We start from the raw sequence: 27238 nt of genomic DNA, 5'->3' as shown, positions 1-27238 counted from the left end.
AGGAGATCATTTTTTGATTGCAAGCGAGCTTCCAGGGTATCCTTCTCCACCTTGGCTTGGGACAGCTCTTCCCGGAGCTTGGAGTTTTCGGCCTTCATCCCATCCGACCGCTGTCTAAACTCATTCTCTGCCTTGGCCCGGTACTCTTGATATTTGGCAAGATATTTCTTGTCCGCCTCTTCCTCAGTCGTGCGCCAGGCCTGATCAATCTTCTCCGAGGCCTCCAAGGCCTGTTGGGTCAGTTTCTGCTTCTCCGCCTCCAAGGCCTGGCGAGCCAGCTGGCTCTCCTCCAGTTGAACCAGAACTGCACCAACCTCCCGGAACGAGCGTTCCGCGATCATAGAGGCCTGCAAGGAAAGACAACAGAATGAGCTAAAGCCGGACAAAAAGACAGATGATCCCAAAAAATAACAACTGACGGCTTACCCCGGATAGTTGCTGCTTCACAGCGTGTGTCAGTAACAGCGGATCCTTACTGCTACTGATGGCCCATTTCTCAGAATTAAGCTCGCATAAGCTCAGGGCCATGTCCTCCATCATCTCAGCTCCGAACGGCGCCAATGCACGTCCGAGCCTAGGCACCAGCCTCTTCTCCAAGGCTGGACCATCCAAAACCGCTCCGGCCGGGTGAAGGGATCTCACCCCCTCGGCCAGCTCAGCTCTCTTCACGGCAGACAAGTTATCTGCCCTTCCCTGAGTAACAGCCTTCTCCGCCTCTAACCGCCTCTTCAAAAAACTATCGGCCCGTCTTACACCCTCCAGGAGAGCAGCGGGGAAACTGGTTGGCTTCCGCGGAAAGTGGAACTTCAGGCCAGGCAGGGGAAGATTGGTTGTCTGAGAAGAAGGAGACCCCGGAAGGGTGGACCCCCTTTGGGCCGGAGGAGGCAGACGGGGTATTAAGGCCCCGGTCTGTTGCTTTTGCTGCTGCGGCAGCAGAAGTAATTGCCCTTGTTGCTGCTGCTGGTTTGGATGTTGTTGTTGCTGCTGCTGCGGCGTTGATGATTGTCTCTCTTGTTCTTGTTGCTGCTGTTGTTGTAGTTGTGGTTGCTGTCGTTGCTGTTGTTGTTGCCTTCGACCGGGAGAAGAGTGTCTAAGGCGTTTGTTCTTAGCGCCCTCAGCATCTTCTCCGGGACGCTTGCTCACCCCAGTTGTCCTCACGGGGAACACAAGCCCTTCCCCGTCGCTGCTGCTACTCGAGACCATCATAGTCTCGGAAGGCCCGTCAGCAGGAGACTTCTCTACCCTCGGAGACGCTTGCGCCTCGCCACTTGTCTTCTTGGGGGAGGCAGCTTTACCTCCCCTACCAGCCTTGGTCTTCCGTCCTTTCCCCGTGGACGGGTCTTGGCTGGTGGCAGCCTTCTTAATGAGCAAAGTAACCCTCCCCAACATCTTGGCTTCTGGATACTCTGCAAGAAACGTACAAAGCAAGGTTAACGAACCAACAAGCAATGAGAAAGAAGATAAGCGGAAGACAAGACAATCAACAACATAAAAGCACAAGCAAGCCCGCCAGCAGGGAACAAGAAACAAGAAAAAGAAAAGTTTGAAAGGGACGACCATGCACGAGAAACGTGGATGGCCTTCCCCGAGCAAAACAAAACATCGCTTCCTGCTCCAGGAAGCTCCCGTACTCCTTGAAGTCCGGGAATGACATGCTGAGAGAAGAAGGGTCAACCATGATGACACCTTCTGGCAGACTACCGTCACTCAGACACCAGAGGAGCTCATCTACCCTATCGCAATACCTGTCGAAGGGTATCCTACGCGGATCTAGCCTAAGGAAACGGGGATCAAACCCCATCTGAGAGGTCCGGGAAACCTCAGACAGGCTGGGGGTGTGGATCAATCGAAAACTAGTCTTACCTCTCCCGGAGGTACTAGCCCCCGGAGCCCCTTCGTTAGGGTAAGCCGCGGCGTGGCGAGCCTCGATCTCCTCTTCCTCCGGCTGGGGGTCGGGGAACCTCTCCGCCCAACTAGAAGATAAAGTATTTTCGTCCCGAGCTGCTTGGGTGATCACCTTAGACAGCTCCAGGGCAATCTGCTCCCGGATGTCAGCTGACACCTGAGTTTGCCCCCTGCCACTCACTGGCTCGATGTTTTGGAAGGAGGCAAGTAACCCATACTCCCTCAACGATTCGGAGGTCACAAGTCCCTCCACTTTCAACTCTTCCTCAGAAAGCCCTTCGTAGAACTTGGACCTCCTTATCATCTCCGCGCAGCGAGGTGTCCGCGGAACGACTTCTGCAAAAATCAAATACAAGCGTTAGAGATCCTCCCAAAAGGCAAATCAAACGCAAAGAAACAAAGTTGAAAAGGAGAGGAAGGAGCGCTTACCAGGGATTTTGAAGTCCAAAGATAGGGCTGGCACCCTCTTCAGCGGGAAGCCAGTCGTCAGGAACCAGTATTCCCGGAGGTCTGGAACCCTCGCGGTATGACAAGTGGGGCACATCACGTCCGGGTGCCTTTCTAGCCTGTAAAACCCCACCTTGTCTGAATGACCCCTCATAGGCTGAGACTTCAACCCGTAAAAGTACAGCACCTCCTCCGGGGTAGGAGCTTCTAGTCTCCGGGACTTGCAAAAGATGAACCACCCCGCTAGGAGCTTGTAGCTGGGAGGAATCAACTGGAAGGGGGCAATCCCCGCCTTCACACAGAAATTGGCGAAGTAACTCCTTAGGGGCAAGTGCGCCCCACACACTATGTGTGCCCAGCTCCAGGCACCAAAGCCCTCGTGACTCTGGCTAGCTGACTCGCCCAGCACCGACAGACGGTGCCACATCAGACCTGGGATGTTCTTCAGGCCTGCCTCAGAGGAATACAGCTCCAGCATGCCATAATTCCTGAAAAGGTTCGGCTTTTGGTCCATCTCCCAGACGGAACTATTGGAGGTCGGTGGGCTAGCCGCGACCACTTTCACCTTTCCTTTCCCCTTTCCACCAGCGACAGGAGAGCCCTTCTCTTGGGCAGAATCAGCCTCCCCCACAGCAAGGAGTTGTTCCTTTGAGATGTTCGTCACTGGACAAAAGAAAGAAAGAAGAAAACACTCTAAGCAGTCAGCACCCTTGTCATACCCTAGTGGTATCAAAGGCGTCGGGGAGACCCTCCCCGAAAACTGCTTGGAGAGGCTCCCACCGAGCTTACCGAGGGATTGGCACCATGCCACCCGAAGGGCAGCAAGGAACCAGACTCAGACTCCGAGCCTAAGCCCACCAAAAGAAGTGCTTTTCCAGAGAAAGACACCCTAAAGGCGTTCATGCTTATGCTCTAAAACAGCAAAACAAGGGACGACTTTCCAAACGCAAGTCGCCATAGCATGCAAAAAAGGCTACTTATCGACTCACATCAATCACATGCCTACCAAAGCCCTATTCACGCATGCACATAAGCGATAATGGCAGAAACCTCTACTCTAACAACTACCAACAACCTAAGGTCTGGGAGGAAAGAGCAAAGTAGAAATACTTACTGATATTCGGGTAGTTGGAGGTTGAAGGAGTAACTGGATCACTGCCCAGCACGATCACGAGAAGTAAAAGCTGCAAAGACGAACGATGATTCAAACCAGGAACTTCGGCGAATAAACCCACTGCCAAATCAAAAGAAAAAGTTTCCAGATCCTTACCAAAAGAAGTGGCAAGTTCGGAGGAACGGAAGCTGGGAAGCCTGAGAGTTCGAAGGTTTGGAAATCTGAAAATCCGAAAGATAGAGAATTTGAAAGCGTAAAGAGGAAGAAAGGTCCTTCCCCTCGTTTTTATAGCAGGGAAGAAGTCGTTTCGAATTCCTCAAATGGACGGTCCCGATCTTCCCATTCCGTGTGCATCGGATCCAACGGCTGGGGATGATGCGACGATCCTATTTATGACTCCTCGGATGGGAATAAAGTATTTATTTCCCATCATTACACCACCTCGGGCCTGGAGTACCATTAAAAACCGTCAAATCATTACTCAGATGACTGACGCACGCATACTCAACCAGTCGCCTCACGCACACGTCTTGGTCGCAGAACCATTCCCAGAATGACACGTGGTCCTTGCCGCACTTGAGTTCAAACAGAAGAAATTCCTTTTCTTTTTCATACTAACACTCAGGCGGGAAAAAGGACACTTCCGGGAACACAGAAGGTGGCCCCTCGCCTAATCTAAGAGACCGAAATACCCGGAGGACTGTACAAGCTCCCGGATCTCTCAAAGCTCCGTGACCTTGGGGGGTAAATGTTATCCAGATTTCCGGATAGCGTTTAGATTGATGTCCTCGGGGAAGGACTATTATCGATGTCTTTCACGGTAGGTGACCAGAGCTCGCGGATGGACAGAAAGGCTTCGCCTCTCCCGCTTAGTGTCCGGATTACTCTTCCGAACAAACACAACACGGAAACCCGTCAACTCTCCCGGACTCCCGAAGGGGTATCCTTCGGGGAAGCCCCTTCCAGGAGAAGTTCTTCGAGTGGTCTCCGCGGAAGCAGTTCCGTGCCTCGCACGGAACAAAGCCAGACGGTCGAGTCCTGGAGGAAGCATATTTGGAATGATATCCGCCTGACACAGGATCCCGCCTGACACGCCCGTCAGGTCAAAGCCGCACACATCCCAGCACGCCTAAGGGTACCTTTTCGCCTACTGTTCCGCTGACAACTTGAAGAAGACGGCTGACTTTGTGTGTTCCCCATACTTTCACGTAAATATACCCACATAGAGTCTTGTAGCCATGCTACTACAGTAATTGTATCCCCTATTTATGGCCGGTGTAATTAAGACTCATGTACGTAGAGAAAAACCCTAATCCGAAACCCTAGCTATAAAGACCCCTTCATTTTACAAGAAGGGGGACGGCCAACAGATCACATAGCAAAAACTCTACCAAAATCTCTCTAGCTTCATCTTCTTCAAGAGAACCCGAGAGAAACACTGTGAGTGTGGGAAGTTCTTATACACCAGCCATCTTACTGTAGTCCTTTCCAAGTATAATAACATCGACTCGTGGACTAGGGCTTGTTAACGCCTGAACCACGTAAAAACACTGTTTGTTTAGTTACATTTCAGCACTTCTATAGTTCTTATCTTTTTATTATTCTGTTTATATTCGTTTCCGAAAAACTCGGTAAACATATATTAACATATTATACATAATCTCTTATTGTCACTATCAAATTAAAAAACTAGAACAAACATATAAACTTAAACAAAACTTAATTAATTAAAATATGATATTTTCAATATATTTTATAATAATTTAAATAATTAAATCATATTTATTTAAAAATAATAAAGACATACATATAATTTTTTTATCTTATAAAATTGTGTGATAGTTTGTTTTTTATCAAGTGATTGAGACTCTTTTTCATTATCAAATTCACCAAAGGACATTGCGAGATACATTGAAAATTAAAAATAGTTGATGCATGTATACTACTGTCTACACTATGACTTTTTCTATTCTTATTTTATTTCTATTATTAATTTCTTTTTAAATATTATTGTAATTTATATATATATATGTCATGTAGTCATGAAAATATATATTTATGTGAATGTTGTGTTTATATGTCAAATATGTATAAATTATTGATATAAATATTTATATATACTATAGAACTATAATTCATTCTATTATATGTATATATTTAAAAAAAACAACGAAACATATTTTATTAAAATTATAGACAGTGTTTATAATTTTTATAACTAAACAAACGTGCATTGCACATTGTTTTTAACTAATATATATATATATATATGTGGGTGCACACTTAATGATTACTACTCATGAATGGTTACTTTAATATTAACTATTGAATTAAGATCAATGGTCCATATTTATAGTTGTTAATTAATATTTCTAAAAATAAATTTTAATTTTTTCAAAAATTTTAAAATGTTACATGAAAAATGTGTATTTATTATGAAAATATAATATTGTAAACTTTTCATTTTTCAAATGCATGTCAATTTCTATATATATCTAGTGTTTCTTATTGGTTGGAAACAACATTAATTATGACAAAAAAAATTAAAATTAATGTAAAAAAAAATATTTAGTTGTTGGTGACTTACTATACTAAGTCACTATACTGCCATATATTCAGAATTGTTAGTACCCACGTATAGATAGTGACAATTAAGAAATTTCTATATATATTAATTGTATAATCTAACTCATTCCACAGTGCCAACAACTTGTGAAGTGATATTTATTCAATTGAGATGAAAAACATTGTTAATATGCAAAATGCGTATCAAAATATTACATGCATTACCCATAGTGGCATGGTAATTTTTTTTCTTAAGCCAATTACATTTATTTAAGATGAAATTCATTGTATTAAATATATTTATTATATTAATTTTTAATGCATATATTGTGTGCAATATCGTTACTCTTTGAAATTCGAATAAAGGATATCTTTGTGAATAAAAAAGAGCCCACTTATTTTCTCTATTTTACATACTATTTTTTACTTTACATCGTGAGCTTATTTGTTTTTCGGATCTTCATATATTATTTATATACAATATTTTTTTATTCATTTATAAAAATATGAATGAAAGAGAAACTAAGAGCTTGATTGGTATCCAACTATAATACAATTTTATGATTTTAAATACTTGTAATTGGTGGGACCTATCATAATCTTTGATTGGTAAACTGTTTTTAAAAATTAAATTCAAATTTATATCCAAAATTTGTTAAGGAAAATTGAAAACGAGAAAAGTTTGTTTTCTCAGTTTTGTAAAAAAAATTCCAAAATCCTATGTATTCAGTTTCTCTTGTATTTTTAAATTTAATTCCAATCACAGATTCAGTTTTTTTAAACTCAAAAACAGTTTACTGACATTGAACCAATCACATTTTCAGAAACATGTTTTTAGTCACTAAATTCATATTTTTATTTCAGAATCCCACTTTTCAAAATACAGTTTTGTAATCACGAACCAATCATATCCTAATGTTTTCAAACTTATATTTTCAAAGTTAAAAACAATACCGTTATATTTTTAAAGTTTGGTATGTTTTCAAATTTTCAACTTTCCAAATGTGTGTGTACACATCCTAGATGTGTAGTTCTCAATAAAATACTAAAATAAAAAAAAATCACCTCAAACGAATATCCGAGTGAAAAGTTATGCATTTTTTATTAATTGTATTGATTTGCATCGAGGCATGTCAAGGCCTATCGAAGCAAGTGGTTTTTCATGAAAATCATTATTTTTAAGGGTCTATCGAGGCCTATCGAATTTTCTGTAAATTTTTACGTTTCAAATCTAAAAAATTGTGAAAAAAATTACAAAAAAATCATGCACAGATCTATTCGAAATACATAAAATTAGTAGGTTTAAGTTTTATATCATCAAAAACAATCATGAGACATTTTATTTTAGTCTCCATAAACACTTTAACAGAGAAGAAGAAACAGAGAATAAAAAAATGGAGGAGAATACTAAAGTTGTGGACGTTTTTTCAAATAAATTTGGTGGTGATGATGGTTTGGTAGTGGCTGACATAACTCCAAAGAATAAAGGTGACTCGAGAGAGAGTGGGAATAGAGAGAGAGAAGAGAGATGGAAGCTTAAAAAATGATAAGAGTATTTTTTGAAACCAAACGAATAATAGCATTATTTTTGGAATGATGTTAAAAAATGATATTTTTTTAATATATGCATCTACATTATGCATAAATACCCAATTTTCCCAATTGAAACTTACATTTTTAATTACCAATTATAGAAATTTTTAATATGTCATTACTGTATAAATTTCTGTATAGATTTTAATTTTGGAAATAAAATTGAATTACTAAATATAAAAATTCAATAAATTATTTATTAAAATATTACGTGATTACAATCTAGATAATAATTAATTCATTAATATTTTTTATTTCAAGCAATTAAACTAATTATATATAAATAATTCTTGGTGATATATTAAGGGATAGTTGAGTTTAGTAAGTTATTACATCGATTTTGTTTTTAAAATTTTAACTTTTATTTTACTAGATCTTGTTTTTCCCAATTTTTTATACATTTCATTTTATTTTTTAACTTTTTCTATTGACCGATGATTTTTATACATTTTTACTACATCTAATTTTTTAGCTTTTATTTTAGTAAATCATGTGTTTCCCAATTTTTTATACATAAAAATATGATGAATTATGTACCCATCAACAACGAGTCTTTTATATTTATATTTTCATTCCTCACTACACTTGTTAAGTAGTGTTATTAATGAAAAATGTAGTTTAACATTTAGTTGTTTCATTTTTCTTATTGATCAACAAGTTGTGGTACATAAAAAGAAAAAAAAATTCAAAATTTTGAAACATATAATTTACTTATAAAATAATATAGCACTGTAATGCCCCGAAAACCCTAATGCGGTTTAATGGCTGGATTAGTAGGCCGGGAGGGTCATAAATGTTTAATTATGCCATTAAATGATAATATGCATGGTTATGTGAATTATATTATAATATGATGTTAAATGCATGCATGTGGGTTCACATTTTAATTACAGGGGTATTTTGGTAATTTGGTCCGTTGAGGGCATAATTGTATATTTGTATGCATGTCGGTGATATATTATTGAGGCCACATTATAATGTGGAATTGTTCGAGCTTTTAGGCATGAGACGATATCTGAATATTAAGTAGCGGTTTAGTCATAACAGGATTAAGTTCGAGGCTCGGGGTGAGTCTCGGGATGTTTAAATGATTAGAGCGTTGCCGGGAATTAAAGGGTAACGGGATATAAATTATTGGTATTTGAGAATATCGAGAATAGCGGGAATTAGAGAGCGTTAATTATGATTAACGAAATAGGTGAAAGATGACGATTTTACCCTCAGGGAGACTTTATAAGCTTTAAATGACCTAGGGTCATTTGGTTTAGGATATATATGGTTTAAGTTGGCTGTAGAAACATATAGAACAGAAAACAGAGCAAGGCTTCTTCTTCCCGTACATCACCTTCCCTCTATCTCCCTTTGAAGTTTTTGGTCCCAAATTGAAGAATCAAGCTAGGTTATCAAAGCTTGGAGGTTATAGACTTAGTTCATCTACTAAGGAGGATTCAAAACCAGCTGGAGGTAAGAAATTTTCCATGAATTCCAAGTGTTACTCTGTTTTTCTTTTAGTTTTCAGCCTATAGATTTTGATGCGGATAGTTGGAATCAATGGGAGTTTTTGTGTATGATTGATTGGGTTTTGGTGAGGAGGTGATGTAGATGAGGTTTAGGGGTTGAATTGGATGTTTTGGTAAGGTTTGGGATTGGTTTGGAAGATTGTTTTCAAGGGGAATCGCAAGGACGGAAAACCAGAGGAGTTGCTGGTCTGAAGCTGGTGCCCCAGCGCCAGTCCTAGCGCCCCAGCGCTATGCAGGGCAAAGAATGGCCCTCTCTGTTTCTGGGGCAGCGCCCCAGCGTTGGTTGGCAGTGCCTAGGTGCTAGGTCAGTTTAAGGGAATGTTGTTTTTAGGGCTCGGGATGGTTTTTAAGGCTCGGGGGTTGGTTCCTTTACCCCTTTTGAGTAGTTTGAGAGTCCCGAGAGTGAGGGATTGATCCCGGGAGTGTGGTTTAGATTGTGAACCATTCATTGATTTATTTTATTAATGGTTTATAATTGGTTATGATTAGGTAACCGCTAAGGAATCTAAAGGTTGATCGTTCTCAAGGGTCATTCTTATATTATTTCTCGCTCGAACCCGAGGTAACAAAATTGCACCCCGTGTATATGACATGCATGATTGTTGTTGAGGCATGTTGGTTGATAAATGTGGACATTGATTGCATATTAAATGCTAGCGAATATTGTTTACTTGTATATGGTACTGACTAGTCAGGGACACTGACCTAAGAGTCAGAAGCGGCATAAGCGTCCTGAACGCAGGGCTGAATGAAGATTAGATCTAATCGATATCAGCGTTGAATGGCTCTAAGGAATTAACGCTGGACTGACCCTAAGGTCGATGAACTTATAAGCGCTTGGCTAGTCTAGGACTAGTTACTAGAGCCGGGGCCTAAGGCCCAGGTGACTGTTTGTCACATGGCTAGGGAACGATGCTCCAGGGTTATGAATTTATGGTCATGAGGAGGGTTATGTTGGTGACTAGTCACCATGCACCTATCCTGTTTAAGCTAATAAAAGGTTCACTTATCTGTTAAGCCCCGGTGGCCCTATCGTCACAAGGCTAAAGGGAGTTGTTCCCAACTTAGTGACTTTTGCGACTGTCACCTATTTGTTTGGAGTGATAGTCCTGAATGACTATTGTGATCATTGTTCATATTATATCATGCTTTATTGTGTTTTCATGCTGGGCCTTGGCTCATAAGTGCTATGTGGTGCAGGTAAAGGAAAAGAGAAGCTCACCCAGCCTTGAGTGGAGAGCTTAGGTGGTGATGTGTACATATGTGGCCGCTTGACCACCACGGCCAATGAGTTCTCAGAGGAACTAGGGGGTTTACCCTATTTTTTCTGCTTAGGTCGGCAGGTTTGAAATTTTGAAACTATAATGACCTCTTTGAGTTGTAAATAACTTGTAAATGTCTTTATGGGTCCATGAACAGTTTTATGTATTTAATTAAATATATCATTTCTTTTTTATTAATTTTCCACCTTAGCCTGTCAATAACACTTAGAACACGTTTTTAACTAAAGGACACGGGTAGCGTGTCAAATTTCCGGTTCACCGATTACCGTAACTGTTCTGGAGTAACCAAAGCGTTACAAGCACAAAGAAGTCAAGATAACTTTTCTTAAGATAATTTTTATAACAAACCAATCTTTTTAATGTAAAAATAATAATATAAAAAATTGCATGTACAATCAACTCTATATGTTTTTTTTTTTTTTAAAAGTTGAATTATTAATTTCAAATAAAATAAGACTTCATTAATATTATTTTTAAGAAAATAAAATATTTAAATTAGGTTAGTATCTAATTATTGGTTACTAATTAATACTCATTAAATATTTTTTAGTCAACCGTTAAATCAATCACAATCATTCGATAACAATCTAACGACTAAAATTAATTTAACCATTGATGGGTACATATATTGACCTAACCATTAAGTACTCACCATAATAATAATTAATATTAGTCAATAATTTAAGTAATTATACATATATCTTAATCTAATTAACTAGACATTATTTAAGATAATTTTTTTTATATCTTTATATATTAAAAAGAGTAAATACTAGTTTGATCTTGTATTGTACACAAATTACTGATCGAACCTTCTATTTTGTTAAATGTTAATTTACATGGTTTTGCAAAATGGAACAAATAATACCCTAAGTCCGAATTTGGTAATTTTTAAAAAATGCCCATAGTTTTATAAATTAATTATTTTAATAATTTGAGCTAAAACATTATTAAATTAAAATTTAATAAAAAATTGATATAAAATTTAAAAAATAAAAAATTATATTTTAATTAATTAAAACTCTAAAATAATTGTAATAACGAAATCAAAGATAAAATTAACATAAACCTAAACACTTAACTTAAACCTAAATTTAATCTTGTAACTCATAACAATAATCAAAATCTAATTAAAACAAAATAACTCAAACCAAATAATCAAAACACACTCACCCAAATTTAAACCCCAAAAATAAATCAAAACACGTTTTTGAGTTTATACATCAAATTCATTTACAAGTATCAATACAACAACTTTTATATATAAAAAAAATTGAAATCTATACACCATTCCATTAATCTCAACAATCATAAATCAGATTAAGCTTGAGCATCAACTCATCCATGAATTCTCTCACTTCAGACCCAAATTTATTCGAAGCTTTTATTTTTTTACTTCTAACTACAAAATTAAATCAGAATCGTCATTTTTTCAACACAAAGAACCCATATTTCATAATATATACCATCTTCAAATGTTCATAAATCGTGTAAAAAAATAAACTCCACAACAATGAACTTTACTCGATAATTTCAGGAAAATATATCGGAATTTGAAAAGGAGATTTACTCTACAACTCTAGTAGCCCTCACAAGCCCCATCGTCAAGAAGAACCAGTCCCATCGTCCTCGTCTCTGAAGCCCAGACTATCGCCCTCGTTCTTGAAGCCAAGACTGTCGTCCTCGTCCTTGAAGCTCAGAACTATCGTCCTCGAAGCCATGAAACAACCCCAATGTTAGCATTCCCCGGATCCACTATCCCCGACATTAGCCTTCCCCAGCTCCATCCTCGTACTCACCCCAAAACGGCCAACTTCAGATCTGTGGTAGCTAAAGAAGAAGAACGTACCACGCATGCAAGCTTGAGGAGAATGCCCAACTGCATATCCAAATGAAAGCTCCAGCTGAATTTGAAGAAGAAGAATGTGATGAAAAAAAATATTAATTATATAAATTTGAATCAACTTAAAAAAATAATAAATAAATTATAAAAATATTAGATATACTATCTCATACATCCTCTTTTTTACTACTTTATTTCAATATATCACATACATTACATTCTACTAATAATGTTTGATAATTTAAAATATAGTTAAATAATATAAAAATATTTAAATAATAGGGTTTACTATTTTAAGCCTCTTTTTTTTAATTGAAAAAAATATATTCTCAATTAAAATTTAGTCAATTACAATTGGTATATATTTTTGTTGTTTTTGTTTTATGATAGTCGAATCGGTGAGATTATAAAATGAGACTTTTTTTTTTCAATTTACAAAATAAAAAGTTGTGCTTGTATTGTTTTGATGTAAACTAGTACTATGTAATGAGAAATGCTAAATGCACTCTATATTATACTATGTTTTGTACATTATTAAATCAATAAATAACACAGGTATTTCACTAGTACTTTATAATATTATTAAGAGAATAAATAATATTTTTACCCTCAAACTATACACGTTATTAAAATATGAGACTTTTGTTAGATTTCGTCCTAGGTGGCTAACAAATTGATGATGTGGCAGTTAATCTGTTGATGTGACAGCGCCACATGTAGAATAATTAACAGTTTTGTTCCCCGAATTTTGACCACTACCAAATTGTGCAATTTTTATTATAAAAAATCTATATTTTTTAAATATTAATTAAATTCTTAAAAATAAAAAATCTAATTAATATTAAATAACTATTTTTTACTTTTTATTTTTATTTTTTTACAATATAAAATAAATATATTGTAGAATGAAAATTTAAAATAAATACTAAAACAAAGAATTTTTTTTTAATTAAATATGAGGATGAAGGATGAAGGACTTAAACAAATAAAACAACTTTTAATTTAAAATGAGGAGGACGAATGAGAAAAACTTTGTTTTATGATTTATTTTTAATTTTTATTTTAATATATATTTATTTTAGATTGTAAAAGACAAGAAAAAGTAAAAAAAAAATATTTGTCATTAATTAGATTTTTTATTTTTGAATATTTGAAATTTTATTTATTTAATTTGAAACTGTTAGTATTGTTTAATTTAAAATGATTTATTTTTAAAATTTCAAGGATTTAATTATTATTTTTAAGAAAAAAATAGATTTTCTTAAAAAAAAAGTTAAATTAGTTTTAATAAAAATAACATAATTTGGTAGTGGTCAAAATTCGATGGACAAAATTGTTAATTATTCTACACATGATACTGTCATATCAACAAACAAATTGCCACACCATTAATATGTTAGCCACTTATGATGAAATCTAACAAAAGTCTCATATTTCAGTAATGAATATAGTTCATGGGGAATTTTTAACATCGTGAATCATTTGGGGGCACGATCATATGATGGTCATAGTTCGGGGGACAAAAATATTATTTATTCTTTTTAAAATATAAAATAATTAAACAATGTCTACATATCATACATTGATAAATGATAAGCGTAAAAAATGGTATAACATGAAATTTACATATAAGTCCTCACATAATATATGCTATTGTATTAAAATATGATCACTATCTTCACACAAAATGTGCACCAAAACACTAACACGACATATTTTGGTGTATGTTTTTTAAATGAGTGGATCTCATGAAAAAACTATCACGTCGTAAATGTTTCAAGTATTGTTATATGAGTATTTTAAAGTGTCAAACATTGCATGATGCAACAAATAACGATTGATACAATTTAATATAAGATTCTATATACTCAATTTAAAATAATGTAAGATCCAATATTAAGTCGCACTAATTCCTATATATTGCATTATGTAATATTAAGTATGTATCCCATAACAATATAATAATATTTTGGTGCATATTTTATGCGCATATGATACCGGGTGCTTCTCTGGGGCACCTTCTTTTGTTTTCAGTACTTGAATGATTTTTGGTGCATTTTTTTTAATGATCATATACAATGTAGTTATTCAAAACATTATACAAATTTTAGGAAATTCCAAATAATTCATTGCACCAATAAAAGAGTTAAAACATGCTACTTTCTACTCGCATAAAAAAAATCACACATGCAAAAAATAATTTAAATCATATTTTTAACATAATAAATTATTCAAAATTTCCTAAAAATTTACAAAATGCTCTAAATAATTATCATAAAAAAAATTACACTGAAACCATCAATTGCTGGCACACTAAAATAGAGTGCATTTGTTCAAAAAAAAAAAAAAATAGAGTGTGCATTGTATAATTTTTATATAATACCATTACTCTTATAAAATATTAATAGGTCAAAAGAGACTTGCTTAAGACTCTTCCTAAAATTATAAAAATAAATATATAAATGGGTGAAAGTGATCAAATGGAGTAAAAGTACGTGAGCTTGATATTGGAGGGAAAGGTGGTCCAATATGAAAACAGAATCTCAGTCCCATAGTAAAGCCCAACTGCTCACTGAACCACCCAACCAAAGTCATTCTCTTCGCTTCTCATCTCATCTCATTTCGCCACCTCAATTGCCCCGAACCTTCTTCTCCTCTCAGCCCACCTCTCTTTACATATTTTATACTTTCCCCATTTGACCACCAACACACAACACCACCATATCTATTCTCTCTCTCTCTCCCAAAATCCCTAAATTCTCAAAACCCTTGTTTGTTTTTCTCTCTAGATATATCTCTTCGAAGCTTTTGATTTTCTGAGTTTTTTTCGTTGGAGTGTAGTCTGTTATGTAGTTTCTCTTCTGGGTCTGATCCAAATTGTCAGACGAGTGAGAGAGAGACACACATATAGGAATAAGTGATTTTTGGTTTTTCTGGGTTTCTGTTTTTTGTTTTTGGTTTGGTGAATTTGATTGAAAAGTTTCGGTCGATGGTGTCTTCGGACAATCTTGGTTTGTCTGACGGTCAGGATTGGCCGCCGGGGTTTAGGTTTCATCCCACTGACGAAGAGTTGATTCTGTACTATCTGAAGAGGAAGATCTGCGGTAAGAGGTTGAGGCTCAATGTTATCGCCGAGACCGATGTTTACAAGTGGGACCCCGAGGAGTTACCAGGTATATTTATATAGTTTGTAATTGAAATATATATATATATGTTCATGTAGATGAATCATTGTGTATGTGTTTCGTATTGTGTGATCGTGCTTGGTTTGCAAGTTTATGCCTTTGGTCGTTTTTTTTCTTTTAAACGAATTGGGGCTTCAATGATTTCTCGTTTCCTCTTTCGAAAAAGATTGATTATTGCTCATGAAATCTTCCCATTGAAAAAGTCAATGTTTTGATTAGGTTTTACTACTAGGGGCTGCGATCAGAAAGTCATGGATTTACCAGTTGTTTTTATTTTTTTATTTATTTTTCGTGGATGGGTTTTGATTTTGGTTCTTCTTCTGTGGATTGGTTTTGGATCAATTTTATAGGGAACATTTGGTGAATTCTAGAGTTTTTACTAGGGTTTTAGCTATGATTCTAAGATGAGTGTTGTTAAGTTCTAATAGTAAGTCTCTTGGAGAAGTGTTAGTTTGGTCTTTGTAGAATGGCTGATAGTTTCGGTTCAGAGAGCTTGTTATTTTGTAGAGTTTGTAATTGTTGTCTTGACCTTGAAATTGTTGATTTGGTTGTTATCGGACTTGAGATTAAGTCGTGGTTTCATCACTAGACTGGTTACAGGGAAAAGTGGGTGATCACCTCCAGTTATGTAACCCTTGAATCAAAGAAAATATATGTTTTAGAGTTCTTGTTGTGAGGTATGTGATTTGCTTTTTTTGCAAGTGTAATACTTGTTTAGGTCTTTAAAGTTATCATGAGATTGCATGAAGGGTGACTAAATTTGAATGAGAGATTTACAACTTGTTTTTAAGCACCTTTGTTTAGTTTTTTGTTGATAATTGTCTGTTACAGCTTACAATTTGTAATTGATTTATTGGTTGTCTGACATGTGAAAATCCAATTGATATACAGGTATGTCATTACTGAAAACTGGAGATAGGCAATGGTTCTTTTTCAGCCCAAGAGACAGGAAGTACCCTAATGGTGCAAGGTCAAACAGAGGGACCAGACATGGGTATTGGAAAGCAACAGGAAAAGATCGCAATATAACAAGTAGTTCTCGATCAGTCGGGGTGAAGAAGACCCTAGTCTTTTACAAAGGACGCGCACCTCATGGTGAGCGCACTGACTGGGTGATGCATGAATATACCTTGGATGAGGAGGAGCTCAAAAGATGCCAGAATATACAGGTATTAATTTGATTATGGAAAAAAAGTTGATTTCTTTTTTCTTATCTTTTATCCTTTGTTTTTGTTTTTCCTTCATTTTGTAACGAGTATTCACTTGTCTTTTTCTACTGCAGGAGTACTTTGCACTTTACAAAGTGTTTAAGAAAAGTGGTCCTGGACCTAAAAATGGTGAGCAATATGGGGCACCATTCAGGGAAGAAGATTGGAATGCTGATTGTCCAGATTTTAACTGTTCTACCAATATGGAAACTCCGGTGGAGAGAACTGATGGGGTTCTGTCAAATGTTGAGAGTCGTGAGTCAATAGTTGAAGGGCCTTTGCCTGACCTTGACGAGTTCTTGCAACAAATAAGTGAAGGGCCTTTGCCTGACCTTCCAGAGGTTGAAGACTATGCTTACACCCCACCATCTCAGGTTTGTTATTGGGCTGACTTCCACTTTGTTTCTTTGGTATAGTAATGCTTTTATCTTAATTTTTTTTTTCTACTTAAAAGATGAAATTATTGTTTATTCTGAAATATTGGCTATTTATGGGGATGATTTACTGATTTCCCCACCTAATATTATAATTTTTTTGTTTGTTACTCCATAAATGCTGAGTATTATATGCATATGTGCGTACCTACAAATACACACACGCATAAATATATTTTGATGGATCTATACATTCTGACACTGATAAAATTTATTATATTGTATTTTGTAGGTTGTGAGCAACAATGATATGCAGAGTAATTTGGTGGACCCACTCTGCAGGGAAATTTCATTTCAAGAACCTGTCAATTTGCTCCAGGCGAGTGGTGAACAACATAATGTGCATGGCAACTTTGAGTACTCACATTCTGATATCTCCCAGTCGCAATGTCACGTGTCACCTGAGGTTGCATTTTCTCCCAATACTCATGAACAGGAGGTTTATGTGCTACCTGAAGAGGACTTTATTGAAATGGATGACCTTTTTCTTCCTGAACCTACTACAACAGATGCAGAGAAACCAAATGAGAATTTTCAGCTTGAGGACTTAGATGGATTATCTGAGTTGGATTTTCATGATGCCACCATGTTTTTGAATGACATAGGGGCTAATGATCAGTCAACGATTTCACATCAACATGTTAATTCCTTGGAGCAAAATGTGTTAGACCCATATGAATTCCAAAGGAATTTTGAACAAGTTGGCGACGGTGAGGTTGTTAATCAGCTATGTTTTGATGTTCCATACCAAAATACTATGGTGTATTTAGAAGGTGCAGCCGTAGTTAATAATCATATGTATTTAGAAGGTACAGCCCCAATTAATAACCCTCAATATCAAGATATTTCAAACCAGATGAACCATCGCTATGAGCTTCAGTCAGATGATCAAGAGAGAAGTGCCTTTACTTCTGCAGATTTTGATCCTGGCTTTCACCCTGATCCATCTTCAGGTATATAATCTTTGCAGATATTTTCTTTGCTCAGCTTCAAATGGCTAACATGTTAACTGAGCTGTGTATTTGGTTGGAACATTGTTGCTGGTTTATTCGCCCATTCTCACATAGCTCTTCAAATGGGGTTGTTGCACACCATTTCTGTGGAACAGAACCTATGTGGAATTGGGATTTTGGACCAGCTTTAAAAGCTCTTCTTAAACAAGTGCTCTTCTCTCATGTATCATTGGTATCAATGATTGGAACCTATTAAGAATTTAATAGTTTATTGTGGAAAAAAAAAAAACTTGGTATCCAAGAGAATTTCTGTTAGTTAAATGATATATGCAGTGCCTAATTTTGTTAATTTTTGGTCATTCTTAGGTGTAGTTTGTGATACTTCCACTATTTCATTGCAAGCGACTCAAAACCAAAGTGGCAATGATAATAGTGGTAACGAAAGTTGGTTCACTTCTGCTATATGGTCATTTGTGGAGTCCATACCTACTACTCCTGCCTCTGCAGCTGAAAATGCATTGGTGAATCGGGCTTTCGAACGAATGTCCAGTTTTAGCAGACTGAGAATAAATGCTGCTGTGAATGCGACAAACGTTCCTGCAGGTAGTGATTCCGAAACCAAAAAGAGTTCATCCAGAAATAGGGGATTCATCTTCTTTCCTATTCTTGTGGTAGTAATTGCCATTTTATGGGTTGTGCTTGGAACTGTGAAACTATGGGGAAGTAGTAGTAGTAGTAGTAGTATTGCTTCATGAAAATTTGTATATGGGGAAAGTTTTGGCTGATATTGATCTTGATATCTATGGGAATGTCAGAATAAGGGGGTTACAATATTATATATGAATTTTGGCTGTAAGGGGCCAACATGTTCGTATTGTTAATAGATTATATGTTTTTTGATATAGGGTGTTTGAGTTAGTCTTATATGAAAATGTGAACAACTGATAATTTTATTTTTTCAAGTATATTCCTCCCTAACCTATTATTCTCTAGTGCAAAATCTCTCCTTTTCTCTATCCAATTTTAGTTAAGGGTTGTGAGATTGGTAATGTTTGATAGAAATTAAGAATTTGAGGAAGTTGGGGACTGAGTCTAGTACTAAAGTCCTTGTACCCACTGATGTTTTTTTTGGGTATTCCAATGCTTTAAACATATGCACCAACTTATTTTCATTATTATTTACTCGAGAGTTTTAGCACGTCATATTGTTATTGGTGTAATTTAGTATTTCATATCGTTTTGGGGTAATTTAGTACATTAGGGTGTCTTATACCAATGCTCAGATTATTTGTGTGTCAAGAAAGATTAGGTATCGGTTGGTGCTAGAATTCAAACTTTTTGGGGGCAAATTTCCAAGCTAAAATATTTAGAAACGTTGCCAAATTGATTATGTTATTATTTGTGTATGTTTTGTTGACATGACTAGGTACATGCATCTGACCTGCTTCTTGTCATTTGACTAAGTCGTGGTCTCTGAAATGCAATACAATACCGGTTTTAGCTTAACATAATGAGCCATCGCATTTGACTTTTGCCTTTTTTTAATTCCTCCTTGAAAGCAGGGTGCTCAAAATCCAATCAAAAAAACAAAAGTTGTATGTCTAATTATTGGATATCAAAAGTTGAATTATAATTTAATTGAATCGGTTATCATCTTAATTTTTAATTATTATTATTGAAATTTATTATAAAGTAACTAGTAGACATTTGATATTTAATTAAATTGGATTGGATTGAATTTAGGTTTTGTTAAATTGTTATATGTGCATTAAAAAAAGAATAAAAAGGAGATGGTTTACTTTAGATTATGCATACTGTCAAACACAGTTTCAAGCTTTTAGGTGCTTTTGACAGAAGAAAATAAATTTGCCACAAAATAATTTTTTTTTTTTTACACAAGTTCAGGTAATATTTTGACCAAAAAGGACTTGTTGAAATCTACCTTTAATTTTTGTCAAGTAATGTTTAAACTCAAGTGTTTATACATTTGGCCGTGGCCTATTTTGTTATTTGGATAAAGATTTGTGCACTAAAATTATTCATTATAACATTACACCTAATGTAACACTATTTTTCTAAAAGTAGTGTGTCCCACTTAAAATAAATTTGAGTGGTTAAATGAAACGTCTAGTGTAATGTTTTAGTGCATAATTTTTGTGCACATATCATCACTCTTATTCTTTATTAATTTGTTATGAACTTTTTTTCCTTTGTATTTTTATTTTTAATGTATATGAGACTATAATTTAGACATTTGAGTTTAAAAATTAGTGAAAACTCACAATAATATCAGGAGGAAGCGTGAGAATAAGATATTGAAGAAGCGGCCTTAAAGAAGGAATCGAGAACAAGATATTCAAGCGGTCTTAGAGAAGGAGAAAGCTCATCTAAGGGACAATTTTTGTACAAAGAATAAGACAACTTGAGCTTCCACAACTCCAACAGACACAACAAATGCTATCTTCTGTTAAAATCCAGTTCCAAATTAGTTATATGTATATATATATATATATAAATGTATATATTTTGTGATTGTTTTTCTTTAATTGCCATTATTTGGTGATTGGGAGAAATGAAGGTTGAGTATGTGAAAAAAAAAGAACATGATTTGCTTAAGAAGAATGAGTGGTATTATATTGCACTCCACTTAGCTTGTGGATAATTTTGCATTTATAGTAGTAAACATGGAATATGACTTGTGTAACACTTTTGATAACATTTTCCACTTTCTATGCATATTAGCTATACATTTTCCTATGGAAGTATGATATTATGTGATTAAATCTTTGCACTAAATAAATGGTGTCACAAATATGAATTTATTATTTTAGCTTTACTTAAAACAATCCAAATAAGCCAGTGAAGCATTGTTCTAAGATGCAAGTTATGGTACGTTTGAAAATACACAAAATAAAATGTTTGAAAAATGCGACAAAATTACCCCATTCTAAATAAAATAAAAAATTGTTGTTCACTAACAAATAAAATTATATTTTTGTCCCAAAAAATAGTACAAAATATTAAATTACTCTTAACAATTTATTAGAAAAATAGACTTTAACATCAATTTTTAAATTAGAAAATTGTCCATTGTGTTGTTTTTTGTAATCAACATCTTTGGCTAACGACATAAAAGTCATGTAGCGACGTAAAAGAGTTGACCTTTCATAATTTTTGTTTTGTTTTGTTTTTTCTTTTAAACGACATAAATAAGATTCAGGTGATGTAGATGTTAAAAAAAGTACCATTTGTAAAAGATAAAAAATATGGTTTCAATCTCATGCAAATATGCGATCCCCTGCTCTTCGAAATTGCTTTTTTTTTTCATACACTTTTATAAAATTGATTTATTTTATTTGATTCAATTTTTTTTCTTCTTATTTTATTATTTTATTTAATAAAAATAATAAATACATTAAATGTATTTTTATGATTTGGTAAGGGAAATTTGAGATTTTATGCATAATGAGGGGCCTAAATCTAAAGCATTCTCAATCTTGTCATCATGTAAAATTGATGTTAAATTTTGACCAATTACCGAAAATACCCCTTCCAGATTTTCTAACTCTCTTCTCACCTCACGATGCTCTATTCTCTCTCTCTCTCTCTCTCTCAATCTCAGACACTTCCATAACACAATCACACCACACACACCTCTATTTCTTTCAGATTTGAAGACCACACATCGACCCACAAACACCATGGAAGCTCTCTTGCCATCTTTTTGCTCATTATTTTTTTCTTTCTAATTTTATTTGTCTTTAATGATTCAAAGCTTAAAATAAGTAAAAGTTTAGTTAAAACACTAATATATGCATTTCGAACAAGTCTGTATTTGATTTTGTTGTTTTTTTTTTTTGCAATTTTTTTTAGATCTGAAACGTAAAAATTTGCAGAAAACTCAATATATCTTGATATACCTCGATGGGTCGTTAAAAATCATGTTTTTCATGAAAAAAGTCATCTGCCTAGACAGGCCTCGATAGAACTCGATGATGCAATTCATAGAAAGTGCATAACTTTTCACTCGGGTGCCCGTTTTGGGTGATTTTTTTTTTTAATTTGGGAATTTTTTTAGATCTACACGTCTATGATGTGTACACACATTTGGGAAGTTCAAAGATTAAAAACATAACCAACTTTGAAAATATAGGGGCATTGTTTTTAACTTTGGGGTGTTTTCAATCTTTGAACTTCCCAAATGTGTGTGTACACATCATAAACATGTAGAATAAAAAAAAAAATACTCAAATTCAAAAAAAAAAAAAATCACCCAAAACGGACACTCGAGTGAAATGTTATGCACTTTCTATGAATTGCATTGAGTTCCATCGAGTTCTATCGAGGCCTATCGAGGTGGCATCGATTTTCATCGAGGCCTATCGAGGCAGATGACTTTTTTAAAGAAAAACATGATTTTTGAGGGCCCATCGAGGTGGGCATCGAGGTATATCGAGGTGTATTGAGGCATATCATGAAAATCATGATTTTCATAAAAAAAAAAAAACCATTTTCCTCGATAGACCTCGATAAAAATCGATGCCACATCGACAGGCCTTGATAGAACTTGATGGAAGTCGATGCAATTCATAGAAAGTGCATAACTTTTGTAATGCCCCAAATTTCCTAATAAGGTTGAGGACCTTGATTAGGAGGCCGGGAGGGCCATAATTGGTTTATTACGATATTAAATGATTATATGCATGTTTATGTGAATTATATTATTATATGATGATAAATGCATGCATATGGATTTATTTTAATCATAAGGTCATTTTGGTAATTTGGCTCGTTGAGGGCGTGATTGTGTATTTTCGTGCATGTGGGTGAGTTATGAATGGTACTACATTATAATGTGGATTTGTTCGAGCTATTCGACATGAGACGATCTTGGAATATTAACTAGCGGTCTAGTCATAACAAGTTTAAGTTCGGGGCTCGGGATGAGTCTCGAGGTGATTTTAATGATTAGAGCGTTGCTGGGAATTAAAGGATAACGAGATATGAATTATTGGTATTTGAGAATATTGAGAATAGCGGGAATTGGAGGGTGTTAATTATGATTAACAAAATAGGTGCGAAATGACGGTTTTGCCCTTGGTGGCTATTAAGGATTTATTTTAGACTTGAGGGCATTTAGGTCTTTTCACCCTTAAGGATTTATATCAGCCATTAAGACTGTAGAAGTTTACCAAAAACAGGGTGTTGCTTCCCTTCTCTACCGATGGTTTTTCTTCCCCATTTGTCTTTAGATTTTCAAGCTCTTTTTGAGGAACCAAGTTGTGATAAGCTAGGGTTATGATCCACCATTGAAGAGGGTGTGTTGCTGAGATTGAGGTGAGTTTTTAGCCATTAGAACTCTTGCTTTTGCTCTGTTTTCTTAGTTAAGTTTCAACTGGTTTTTGAGTTGGAAAGTTGGGAATTGGTTGGAGTTTTGGCTAGGGTTCTTGTGGTTGTGATGCTTGGGGCATGTGAGGATGGTTTTTGGGTTCATTTGGCATCAAAAATGGGGTTTGGAAGCATTGGAATCGAGTTGGAATTGAATGAGTCGAAGGAAGAGATTTCAGGGGAGTATCTGGCTGGGGGTAGCGCAATAGCGCCCATTAGAGGGCGCTATAGCGCTACACAGGATTTGTTTGGGCGGTTTGGGGTTCTGAGTATAGCGCTGGGGCACTATTGAGAAGCGCTATAGCGCTACTCTGTTTCTCCAGAATCCCGTTTTGAGTGTTTTTAAGGGTTTTTGGTTTGGGGTTTCAATCCTTAAGGCCCAGGATCGAATCTACTCACCGTGTGGGTACATTTCGGGGTCCAGAGAGTGGGGTTTAGATCAAGACCCTATTATTGTTGATTTTCATTAATCAGAGATTATATTTGGTTATGGCTAGGTGACCGCTAAAGGATTAAGGATCGATCATTCTCAAGGGTTGTTCTTATTCTAATTCTCGCTCGAACCAGAGGTAAGAAAACTGCACCCTGTGTATATGTGACATGCATGGTTATTCTTGATGCATGTTGGATGTTTAAATGTAATGCATGTGATGCACGAGAAACATGTGATTAGGGCATGCTATGAATAGTGAATATGAGATTGTTCAGAGCTTGAGCCTTTGTGTTTATGCATGATCCTAATTGTGCTAGTAATTATTGAGTAAGCATGTTGAATGCCCTGTATTTGGATATTTGACATGCGATATATGTTTGGTAGCATTGCTTACTTGTGTATGGCACTGACTAGTCAGGGACAGCACTGGTCGCGTATCACTGACCTAAGAGCCGAGAGCGGCATAAGCGTCATGAACGCAGGGTCGATAAAAGATTAGATCTAATCGATATCTGCAATGAATGACTCTAGGAGCATTAATGCTGGACCGACCTAAAGTTCGATGAAAATTATAAGCGCTTGTCTAGTCTAAGACTAGTTACTCAGAGTCAGGGCCAAAGGCCTAGGTGACGGTTTGTCACATGGCTAGGGAGCGGTATCCCATGGTTATGACTCTATGGTCATGAGGAACGTTATGTTGGTGACTAATCATCATGCCCTGTATTTGAGTAAGCATGATCCTAATTGTGCTAGTAATTATTGAGTAAGCATGTTGAATGCCCTGTATTTGGATATTTGACATGCGATATATGTTTGGTAGCATTGCTTACTTGTGTATGGCACTGACTAGTCAGGGACAGCACTGGTCGCGTATCACTGACCTAAGAGCCGAGAGCGGCATAAGCGTCATGAACGCAGGGTCGATAAAAGATTAGATCTAATCGATATCTGCAATGAATGACTCTAGGAGCATTAATGCTGGATCGACCTAAAGTTCGATGAAAATTATAAGCGCTTGTCTAGTCTAAGACTAGTTACTCAGAGTCAGGGCCAAAGGCCTAGGTGACGGTTTGTCACATGGCTAGGGAGCGGTATCCCATGGTTATGACTCTATGGTCATGAGGAACGTTATGTTGGTGACTAATCATCATGCACCTATCTTGTTTAAGCTAGTGAAATGTTCACTTATCTATAAAGCCCCGGTGATCCTATCGTCACATGGCTATTGGAAACGGAACCCACCTTAGTGACTATTACAACTGTCACTCTTCTATTTAGGGCTATCAGCCCGGTATGGTTACCGGAACCACCAGTGTTAAATCACTTATCTGATTGAGATTGACTTGGTAGTCATCTACTCAGGAGGGCAGGATTCCTTATCCTAGATACCCATCATTACGTGAATTTGTTTGCATGCTTGATTAGGGCTATATCTACTAGGCGTGTGCCTTATGATTTGATGACATGTTATTACTGATCATGAGCATATTAAGTTTTCTTGCTGGGCTTCGGCTCATGGGTGCTATGTGGTGCAGGTAAAGGCAAAAGAAAGTTGGACCATCCTTGTAATGCCCCGGAATCCCTAATGCGGTTTAATGGCTGGATTAGTAGGCCGGGATGGCCATAACTGTGTAATTATGCCATTAAATGATAATATGCATGTCTATGAGAATTATATTATAATATAATGTTATATGCATGCATGTGGGTCCACATTTGATTATTATGATATTTTGGTAATTTGGCCCGTTGAGGGCATAATTGTATATTTGTATGCATGTCGATGATATATTGTTGAGACCACATTATAATGTGGGTTTGTTCGAGTTATTCGGCATGAGACAATCTTGGAATATTGATTAGCGGTCTAGTCATAACAGGTTTAAGTTTGGGGCTCGGGATGAGTCTCGGGGTGATTTTAATGATTAGAGCGTTACTGGGAATTAAAGGGAAACGGGATATGAGTTATTGGTGTTTGAGAATAGCGGGAATTGGAGAGCATTAATTATGATTAACGAGATAGGTGGGAAATACCAATTTTGCCCTTGGGAGCCTTTAGAAACCTTTAATTGATCTAGGGGTATAATGGTCTTTTCACCCCTAGGATTGATATAAACCATTTTAGGCTATGAAAGAGGTTGAAAAACAGAGCATCTTCAAGAGCCTTCCCGTACTTTTTTCTCCTTCAGTGTTCTTTGTGATTTTTGAACCATTCTTGAGGATTCAAGCTTAGGAAGTAAGCCTTAGGAGTTTGGGAGAGTGTTCCTCCATTGAAGAGCATCATAAGCTGAGCTTGGGGCAAGTTTCTAGTCATTGAATTTTCTGGTTTGCCCTTTTTGGTTCTAGTTTTCTGTTGTGATTTATAAGTTGAATACTTGGTTTTGTTGGGAGTTTTGGCTAGGGTTCTTATGGTTGTGATGTTTGGGGTATGATATGATGGTTTTAGGGTTCATTTGGCACCAAAAATGGGATTTGGAAGCATTGGAAACAGGTTGGAATCGAAGGAGTCGAAGAAGAATGTTTCAGGGGTGTGCTGGTTTGGGGGTAGCGCTACAGCGCCCACCCTAGGGCGCTATAGTGCTACACAGTATTCTTTTGGGCATTTTGGGGGTTCTGAGAATAGCACTGGGGCGCTAGAGAGCAGCGCTGTAACGCTACTTTGTTCCTTCAGAATCCCATTTTGAGTGTTTTTGGCTCGGGGTTTCAATCCTTAAGGTCCGGGATCGAATCTACTCACCATGTGGGCATGTTTCGAGGTCCCGAGAGTGGGGTTTAGGTTAAGACCCTTTCAATGTTGATTTTCATTAATGGAGGTTATAATTGGTTGTGATTAGGTAACCGCTAAGGAACTTAAAGGTCGGTCGTTCTCAGGAGTCATTCTTATTATATTTCTCGCTCGAACCAGAGGTAAGAGAACTGCACCCCATATGTGACATGCATGGTTGTTCATAAGGCATGTTGAATGTGTGAATGTGGACATGAATTTATTATTGAATGCTTAGCAAATCTAGCTCACTTGTGCATGGTACTGACTAATTAGTCAGATTTGGCAAATTTTTCAGTATCAACTGTGAAGCTGGGACTTATTAGTCAAGTTTGGCAGTGGTACTGGGCACTGGTCACATAGTGCTGACTCATAAGTCAGGACGGCCTTAGCGTGCTCAACACAAGCCAAAAAAGATTAGATCTAATCGACATCTGCATTAAATGACTCAGAAGAGCACAAATGCCGGACAGACCTCAAGTTCGATGAAAACTAAAAGCGCTTGTGTGACTTAGCCAACAGTCACTCATATGTTAAGTTAGAGACTTACTCATCAGCCTCTCATCTGTTTAAGCTAGTGACTTACCCATCAGTCACTCATCT

The 27238-nt window shown here is 36.3% G+C and overlaps 1 protein-coding gene across 1 annotated transcript; it reads left to right on the top strand.

The window, feature by feature from the left end:
- The first annotated feature begins 14882 nt into the window (after positions 1-14882).
- LOC133804643 (NAC domain-containing protein 17-like) lies at positions 14883-19035 on the top strand. The gene is made up of 5 exons (XM_062242785.1): positions 14883-15443; positions 16347-16624; positions 16738-17037; positions 17330-18050; positions 18417-19035. Exons 1-5 carry the CDS (start codon positions 15260-15262, stop codon positions 18803-18805), a joined length of 1872 nt encoding a protein of 623 aa, XP_062098769.1. The 5' UTR covers positions 14883-15259; the 3' UTR covers positions 18806-19035.
- Positions 19036-27238: the final 8203 nt, after the last annotated feature.

The sequence above is a fragment of the Humulus lupulus genome, chromosome X, assembly GCF_963169125.1.
Source record: "Humulus lupulus chromosome X, drHumLupu1.1, whole genome shotgun sequence".
Taxonomy (NCBI): domain Eukaryota; kingdom Viridiplantae; phylum Streptophyta; class Magnoliopsida; order Rosales; family Cannabaceae; genus Humulus; species Humulus lupulus.
This window is presented reverse-complemented; position numbering and strand designations above follow the sequence as displayed.

Excerpts from the sequence above, each read along its gene's own strand:
- LOC133804643 (XM_062242785.1), top strand. The coding sequence starts at position 15,260 with ATGGTGTCTTCGGACAATCTTGGTTTGTCTGACGGTCAGGATTGGCCG. Across the intron at positions 16,625-16,737 it reads AAAGATGCCAGAATATACAG|GAGTACTTTGCACTTTACAA; the intron begins GTATTAATTTGA and ends TTTCTACTGCAG. Across the intron at positions 18,051-18,416 it reads TCACCCTGATCCATCTTCAG|GTGTAGTTTGTGATACTTCC; the intron begins GTATATAATCTT and ends GGTCATTCTTAG.